We start from the raw sequence: 9,860 nt of genomic DNA, 5'->3' as shown, positions 1-9,860 counted from the left end.
TATATATATACATTCATGTATAAAAAATGTTTTTCCAGATAATTAAAAAAATATATTTAAAAATTTACACAGAAGTATCATTAAGCATCAAGATTCAGCGTCGATCATATTAAACGCTTTACTATTATTTAATTTAATTTATACTATAATTTTTATTTGTAGCATATGGATACTTTAGCAATTTACATTTATTTTCTCTTCTTCGTTAACTTTATTACTTTAAAGAACATTCAAAGAAGTATTCAAAATAAGTGTTATCAATTTATTGATAATACTTATATCAATAACAATTTATTATTATCATTTAAAATGTATATATTTAACAAATATATGTTTATAATATGTGTACGATTTCTTTTGCGTTCCAAAGTGCACATGAAGTGCATCATGGATGGATCATTTGTCATTGTTGTTCATCAAATAATAAAGAAGGGTATAATGATACATTATGGATTATGCGTTTCATGGAACTAATTCAGAACATACTCTTAGTCAATATTAAATAATCAATAAGATAAATTCAAATCAATAAAATAAATATAGTCATTTAAAATAAAGATAAATAAAAATTAATAAGAATAAAGAAACAAATTTAAATTACTTAGATTGGTAAGGAGATCATAAAGGATTCCTTATGGATTTTAATTAGTATGCCCGATAAACACAAAAATTTGAACTACAAATTGTACTTATTCAAAATTTTTATTTTAAAATTTTTATTTTAAAAAAAAATATGTATGTTTCGTAAAATCAATTGTTTTCAAAAAAATTTATTCATGAAAATATTATGATTATTTTATGAGTAGAGGAAACGCTTCTATTATGAAATACCGAGTTTATTTTGGGTAAATGCTAGAAATCTATAGGCAGAATTTAAAAAAATAATAAGTCATTTTGAAGGGAATTTAATAAATTTTACATAAAATTTAATTCAAATTCCATTTTTTTTAAATTAAAGAAATGTAAAAAGTGAGCAAATTGCAAAGTCAAAAAATTGTGCTTCTAATATGAGATGCCCCGAGAAATCGATAGTAAAACGCAAAATATATCAGTATTGTAATTAAAAAACTTTATTTAATGTTTCTAAAATACAAACAAGCCAACGTGTGCAAAAAATAAGTATGCGATAGATTATATCCAGAACTTGTTTTCAGGTAGTTGGAATCAAGCATCGCAGATATAGGCACTCGACGTTCATTGTGGTTGTCTTTTTTATTATTGTATATATACAATAATTTATACTTTAGCAACAATTTTCATTATAACATAAGAGCATGGATTACTTCATATTAAGAATATCCTAGGTATCTCATTACGATTTCCATGCCTTATAGTTTTACGATCATCAAATCTAACATCTGTAATTAAACAATTCAACATATCCCGTATCTTTATATTAGTACGACCTTACCTCTGTCACTACTTGAAGAATTTATTGCCAAATATTTATTTATTAAATAAACAAAGTTATAATAAACAAAGTTTAAATGCTCATGCTTAATGAAACTTAAGGACATCCAAATTCTAAAATCTTGTTTTACAATAACTACAGGCATGATTTAATAATGAATTTTCTACTAAATAATTTTCAATCCAAGAACAATAAATTCATGGTGGAATCAATAGATAACATTTATTAGTTTAGCAGAAACGCTGCTATCTCATAATATAAGGGAGCTTTTCTTTATTCATATTCATTTAAAGTATTCAGACAAAATGTAAATTAAAAAGAAGACTCTAAAATAAGCAATAACTGTTACCCTTTAAATGTAACGCTTTAATTCAAAGCGATTAAATAACACCCCAGATAACAATTTTTGCGTGCATTATGTATGCAAACTTTGCAAAAGATTTGCGTGAATTTTGTTTGTAAGACATGTTACGTCATATATATATTGTGTATAAGACTAGTTCATGTACATATATACACTAACAATTTATGTGCAGATGGCAAACATATCATTTAACTATTTGCTTGCGTTTGACATGATTTTTGCGTAAGTTTTGTTCTTATTGTTAGAATATATTATGTTTGTGTTATCGCTTATTGATTTGGCGCGTATCTTACACATTGATGACAAGAGTTTTGCGCGCAAAATTTCCTGGACATATCTATATGACAACGCACTGGAATAAAGTTTTTTTTATTACATGATATATTGAATCGTTATTATATGATATATTGAATATTTATGCTCAAAATATTTTCTGGGATATTATTAAATCTTGTCTTTAAAATCTGTAATTTTTAATTAAATATTACGCATATATTAAATTCTTTTTATATTCCTTTACAAATGTGGTTCTCTCGGAAACTCATAAATGTTAATTTAGAAATTAAATGTAACAGAAATATATATATAAATAACTTTATGTAATTAAAAAAAAAGAATTTATACAATTTAAATTCTGAATATTATTCTTCTGCCAGGTTTATTATTTTTACAGATTTCTATTTATTTTAATACTTGCAAACTATATGTAGATAATGCAGAGTGAAAGTGAATGCGAAATTAAAAATATTTATAATTATATTTACAAAAATATTCATTTAAATCGAATGAAAAATATATTTATCCGTTTCTGAAATATAAAAAAAGTATATTCATGTTCATATCTATATTTGTTATTAATTCATTTATTTTCGAATATTAAATATATGTATTCATCAGGCACTAATTTTGATTTCCTTCAGTATAATTCTATATCGAAAATAAATTGCACTGTGTCCAAATATTAAATAGATCTTATATGTATAAATAATATTTTTTAATATATAAAAGGATCCCAATTATTACATGGAAAATTGAATCCTGACGAAATTAATTAGTTTTTTTACTTAATGTAGCTTATATTATATGATGTGACGAACAGAAAATAAAATAAATAATCATGGACACAAGACTCAATAATGAATAGTTTTTGAGCTATGATCACAAAGCAGGTTTGATACACTATATAGCTCAAAAACTATTCATTATCGAATCTTGTGTTTTTTTTATATCTTTTGTCCACCACATTTATATGTGAAAAGTAACTCATTTCATCTAGTTTTCCATATAATTAATGCGAGGTTTTTTCATGCATTAAAAAATATTATTTATTATAAGGCCTATTCAAAACGCTTGAATAAGAGATAATTTACTTTCGATGTAAATTCATCATGTTGAAGGAAATCAAAATCCATGAAGAATTCATAATTATGTGAGTAACGGATAAGTATTATATTCATCATTCAAAACTAAATAATGAATAAATTTTTATTCGTTATTCAAAAATTGTTGAATAAATTTTTATTTATTACTTACAAGCGGATAAAAAAATTTTTATTCTTTAAATTTTATTTATTTAAATAAAAAATTATTATATCCATTACATTATAATACCCATTTCCGGGACATACATTGTTTAATTATTTAAATGTGTAAGTATATAAGGAATGCAAATTATTTTTTGTTAAATTTCAAAGATTCTTTTAAATATTTAAATGTAATTTTCTTTTGATGCGCTCACGATTATACATTAAATGCATAAAAATTTATGTAATTCTATATAAAAGTATACATTAATTTCTAGTAAATTTTGCCCATAGTCGATCAATGATATCATCACGCGTGATTGCATGAAACCGAGGACGCATATATTGTTTAATCACGCATTAAAATTTGCCGATGCATCGAATCACTTGCAACACAATTTCGCAAGCAACGCGAGTGGTTTCATTGTCGACTCTAATTTCATGGTTCATCGCGGATTCCTTTAAAAAACGAGCGCGCTACTCCTGCTTCATCAGTTCGATTTTGACTTCGATCTACGAACAACAATGTATCTGAAGAGTTGCTGCGCGTTATTCCTGCTGGCGCTAGTCGCCTGTCAGGCTGCACCTTCATCTCAGGCAATTGAGAAATCAATTAATGAAGCAGAGACGTTCGCCAATACCAATATAGAACTAGAAGGAACTGGTGCGGAAAAGGATAGGGCGAAGAAATCGGCAACAACCTTCTGCGTAGAAGTTCGCTCGGGAAAGCCAGAAAAGATTCCTTGCACGCAGGAGATAAGACCACAAGGGATTGTTCAACAAGAGAAACCGGTGGTTATTGTGCAACCTATATCGATACCAGCATCAGTACCAATGCCGGTACCTACAATTGTCGAGTATCCTAAACAACCGGTTGTGATCCACCAACATCCTCAGCCTCAAGTTGTACCTCAACCAGCTCCTCAATTCGTAGCACCACCACCATCTCCTGTGCCAGTAAAATTGCCTGCTTCAGCGCCAGCTACAATTCCGATTATTGACATCGTACCGCCAACTCCAGCTTCTACACCATGCGACAAACCAACCATTGTGCAGCCGACACAATCACAAGTTCACACGGTCCATGTCATTCATTCGCAACCGACACCGCAGCCATCCAAGATAGAAAGGCCGATGTTTAGACCGATACCACAGGTAAAAAGAAATATTAATTTGAATAAATTATAAAGATTAAATTATAAATTATAAAGATTCAATTTGATAAATTATAAAAATTGAAAGTTGATAGTAATAAGTGATAAATTTTAAGATAACTTCTTTTCAAAATTTACTCAAAGCTCATTATTTATCTTAATTTTTAAACATTCAACTTTAAAGTGATTAAACCTATAAAAATCAATAAAAATCTATAAAAATATTTAGTAATTAATTTAATTAATTTTCCAATTAAATTAAATTGATTATAATATTATGCAATTGAAATCTATTTAAAAAATATATAAATTAATTTTGATTTATTTCTCCTTCACAATTCAATTAGGTCTTTTTTATTGCTATACTTTGAACCGGTGCAATAAATTGAAGTGAAATAAACGTATATTTATTTCATTTCAACTTATTATACTGTGTATACCAAAGAAAGTGCAGCAATAAAAAACAGATTTATTGCTACTTTTCCAGCAATCGATTATCCATCTGCCTACCTGCAAAAAATGTAACAAATTAATACCACCACTATCGCCTAAACTTCAACCAATTGGTAGCTACAGCTTCGGTTACCCTACAGCTTTTACCGATGTAAGTAGAAAATATTATTAATAGTTCTAAAAATACTTTTTAATTTTTTTTAAGTTATAAGTTAAGTTTGCATCAAGTTCTTGTACTTTTTGTTTTCTGAATCTATAATTTTTTTGTAATAGATGCATCATATTCTATATATAAAAATCTGTAACTTGTTAAAAATAGTAACGACATCGTTACATTGTCGTTTTATCATATATTATGTATACCGTTATGATGTCATTATTGTCATAATGAGTTACAGAATGTAGACCAAAGTATTTCCATATTAAATAAAATATTGTTTTATTTTTTGTTGGTCTATATATAGGTGATATCGCAATATGGACAAAGCACCGATTGTGAAGTAGAACCTACATTCGAATGTAATTGCCGACCAGAAAACCGCATTGTTGAGATATCACCCCACAAAATCAAGATTCAGGATCCTCGTATGGTAAATGCTGGCGCAACTATCGATTCCATAGATACCGTACCTTTCTCCATACCTCATACATCCTCGATGATCTCCAGGGAACATGACCCTAGCATTTCTAACATCATATCAGACCAACCCTTATTCTTTGCTCCAAAAGGAGCTAGAGAAACGGTAAGTACCAATTAAATATATTAAATAATAATTATCACAATAATTTCGAGATAATACGAACGCGATGTCCTAATAGTGCGATATTCTTAAAAATAAAAAATACAACATTAAAAGATTCCCATATGCAATTCTATTGTTTCTTAAAAAAATTATATAAAATTTCGTAAAAATCTTTATAAAAAGCTCGACTGCAGTGCGTATAAGAAGAGCTATATAATATTTGATTTCACGCGCAGGTTTAATCCTTTATATCCTCGATGACTTCATTAAAGGAATTGGACCAAGAAAACTTAAAAAAAATAAAACGACTAAAATATTTAAAACTTTGTACAAAATACGTATCTTCAACGAAAACGTTCTTATGTATTATTTGTTCACAAAATAAAAACAATTATTCATAAAAATCTTTTCAATATTGTTCTCCCTCTTTCAATCCTCCGATTAACATCCAATTTTATTATACTCGATATACAGCAATAAATATTTTTGAAGCAAAACGCTACATTTGGAATCTTTTGATGTGTATAAAAAGAAACATTAATCGTGCAATCAATTGAAAATTATAAATAGAAAATTATTATATAGCTTGTATTGTATAAATTCGTGCAGAAAGAGATCGGTATCAATTGCACATATTTAAGTTAGAAATGATACTTAAAAAATGCGAGTACTGATTTTTAACAATAAATTCTATTCAAAAACACTTAAATACTAAATATATCATAATATGTGATTTTTACAAATAATAAATATTGAATTTTTTTTTACAGGAAGGAAAACATTCACATCATAGGAGACCTTCTGCAACTTTCTTTCCCGTAAATGTGGAATTCCCTGTCGCATATGGAACTGACGGTACCCATAATTATCAACCTCAATATTATCCTTCATATCCTAGTTCAAATTCTTACACCTATCCAAGTTCTTACCCTTATGGAGCCTATGAAACCTACGGAACTTCTTATCCAGTAAGCTACAACTCTCTAGCTGCAGCAAGTAATGTACCAGCAATCACTGTAAATGCGGGAGGACCATTTTATAATCCTCGCGAATCTCAACTCACTGACTCATCGTCCCAATCGAATAATGAAGCGCAACCAAGAGCGTTTTCGACTGATATTCAATCAAACTACGAGCAGAAAGAAATTACACAGACCGACAAGGAAAGTATCATCAAGGAAATAATTCCCGAAACTAACGTAATTACAAAGAAGTAAAAAGAAGGAACAGATCGTTATTTATTTTATTTAACGCTGTTATTGCGCGTTTAATTATCTAATAATTTTTTAATTTTTCTACAATTTTTTAATTTTTCTATACTATATTGAAAATATTGTTAAAACAAATATATTTTCTATCAATAATAAAATATCATTTTTTAAACCGCAAATTATGTATACTTTTGAGCACTCACCGTTTTGAATTCTGCACTCCCATTTTCTGTATTATATTTCCGTTCTGTATAATTCCCTTTTACCATGAGACATATTTACACACGCGATTTGTTTCCGAATCGTATGCTTCAAAATTTTAGAATTATCATAATCGAGTATAATTTTTCGAAACGATTTAATTGATATTTATGGACAAATTCACGTTGTTTTAGAATTTAGCCTGCAAAATAAAAAATGTTACATATAATAGTTAAATCAGTATATTATTTATGAAACAACGGCGTTTAGCAAAATATTTATTTTGCAACTGGAAATTTTCTTCACGCTGATTGGATTATACTTTTAGAGAAATAGTCTTATAATCTCTGGAAGATAGCTATAAAATAACAATTGTAAAATAAACATTTTGCTGAACGCGATTCAATAATCAATTTATAAATTTATCTGTCATAATTTTGTTTTTTTTAAATATATCATCCTAATTTATTAAGATTTGTACAGAAACTGAATAAATTTTATATATATAATATAAAGGCAAATATAAATATACAAACGTTAATATTCTTATAAGTAATTGAAAATATTAACCTATTGAATTTTATTTTATTGACATCATCGAAATGTTTGAAACTTATAAACGACATTATTTATTATTTCTTCTAAATTCGTTTCCAATTGCTGGAAATACCATTTGCTTGTTGTTGGACACATTAATACTAGAGCGACGGTACATATTGTTATAGGAACAAGTAACATCGAAATTAACTGTAAAAAGATTAATTATAATTAGTTATAAATCAATCAAGAAAATTTTAGATACATGCATGAAATATCCAAGATATAAGCAGCCATCCTATCAACATTGTTGCAGCTGTGATTAAATACGGAATATATTCTGGACGAAAAATGTTCCGCAAGAAAGGAATTTTATCACTCAAATCAATCAATATAACCTCCAACTGTAAAATAATTAATGACATAATTATTAGAATAAATGTAGCTGAAAATATTGGAAAACTTACATTCATTTCGTCTTCGATAAATTTCTGTAAAAACAATAATTTTAATTTAATTTAAATAAAAAGTCATTATATAATATGTACAAAATTTTACACAATAAATTTTGTCATATATTTTTGTCATATAATATGAAATTTTAACCGATTGCACTAGAGTAGCAATAAACTGACTACTTCATTACGTTTACTCCTATTTGTATATATAGTGTGTTTAACTAAAACAGTTCTCAAAATCTTTTATCTTCTCTTTTCATAAACATATAAAAAAATTTTTAATTTCTCAAAAGATCATTATACAATAGATTTCATAATAATAATACATTTCATTTCATGTTTATATAAGTCATATAACAAAGCATAAGTTGTATAAACAAAAGATTTGTTCGCGTCGCACATTCTAACATGTTCTAAAATGCTCCTAGCATTTACTCACTATAACGCGCACATTGAAGTGATTAGAAGCTATAGCAAGAGCATGTTGTGACGCGAACAAACCTAAAATAAATTATTTTGTACAAATAATTTGATTCTCTTCCTGTGAATCCTTTTTTTATCAACAGTTAATATTAAGTATTCTTGCGTGCAATTGATTCTTCCATCAAGCAATTATTCTGATTGATTTTGTGCAGGTTCAATTATAAAATTGTCTGCTAATAAATTGTCTGCTATAGCAGAAGATTCATTTTTTAAAGATCGAATATCTTGCGGTATTTCTTCAAGAATGTTACTTCTATATGGTACAAAAGGAGTTTGCATGTTAAGCTGAAGCTGAGCAGAAGGTTGAGGAGTCGTTTTCTGCTGATCGCATTTAACAAGAATGTATAGTTTGTGAAACGCCGAAGATGTCATTCTTGCCATCAGGATTGTGAGAAGCTGTACAGGACCAGGTGTTCAAAATTAACTGACCATGGGGCTACTTGCCCCTGGTCTTGATTACATTACTTAATAAAATATTTATTAATTCTCTTTTATACTAAGATCTTTAGATTTTTTTCAGAATCTTTTGAAATATACAGATAAAGATATAAAGAAACAAATTTTCGAAAAAATATATAATTAATGAAATTCTAACTATATACTCACAATGATCAAACTTGCAGATTGTCGTAATAAAAATATGGTTGCAGGATATATTAGGATAATCATTATTTCCATCAAACGCGAAATGGCAGCAACGGAAAATAGGATACCAGACAACATCAATAGAATTATAAGTTGGAAAAGTCCAATTAATATCTATAATATATAAAAATATTTATTAAATCATCAGATTTAAAAGATTAGTTGCTCAAATTTTGAAATCGAAAAATTTATAAATTTTTTGTCTGTATAAATATTGAAATAAAGTTACGTATAATATGTAAAATCCTTAAATATTAATTATGTATAAATTACTTAATATAATTCTTACACAAATAATCCACATTGCTGATATTTCTTCGTTTTATAAACTATTTGCAATTTTGTTAATCGTAAATTGTTCCGCAATCAAATTGATTAAGATTCTGGTTTAATTCATCGTATTTAATGAACTGCATTTCATATCTTGATTTCAGTGAACGAGTAAGCTTAAAACTCTCTTTGAGAATTCTCTTTTACAATTCGACATGACACAAGAATAATATTAATTTGGCTATGTTCCAAAATTGATTGCCTGTACTAAAAAATCTATAGTGCACGTGACATAAATTGTAACATTTTCAGCGCAGACAGTAAATTTAGAACATAATCCATTTAATTTAAAATAGCCCAACTTCATATATGTTGCACTCCTCAAAGAAATCAGACGACAGACAAAT

At 27.5% G+C, this 9,860-nt stretch overlaps 2 protein-coding genes across 2 annotated transcripts; one reads left to right on the top strand and one right to left on the bottom strand.

Moving 5' to 3' along the window:
* Positions 1-3,823: 3,823 nt before the first annotated feature.
* LOC105621011 (BCL-6 corepressor-like protein 1) lies at positions 3,824-6,865 on the top strand. The gene is made up of 4 exons (XM_012202488.1): positions 3,824-4,453; positions 4,940-5,056; positions 5,370-5,648; positions 6,419-6,865. The coding sequence occupies exons 1-4, from the start codon at positions 3,824-3,826 to the stop codon at positions 6,863-6,865; spliced, it is 1,473 nt and encodes a 490-aa protein (XP_012057878.1).
* A 1,802-nt stretch (positions 6,866-8,667) lies between these two features.
* On the bottom strand, positions 8,668-9,487 carry LOC105621010. The gene is made up of 3 exons (XM_012202487.1): positions 9,473-9,487; positions 9,145-9,297; positions 8,668-8,934 (listed from the first exon to the last, which is right to left on the bottom strand). The coding sequence occupies exons 1-3, from the start codon at positions 9,485-9,487 to the stop codon at positions 8,668-8,670; spliced, it is 435 nt and encodes a 144-aa protein (XP_012057877.1).
* Positions 9,488-9,860: the final 373 nt, after the last annotated feature.

This window comes from Atta cephalotes, assembly GCF_000143395.1.
Source record: "Atta cephalotes unplaced genomic scaffold scaffold00031, whole genome shotgun sequence".
Classification (NCBI taxonomy): Eukaryota; Metazoa; Arthropoda; class Insecta; order Hymenoptera; family Formicidae; genus Atta; species Atta cephalotes.
The sequence above is the reverse complement of the archived record's forward strand: the minus strand, read 5'-3'. Positions and strand labels throughout refer to the sequence as shown.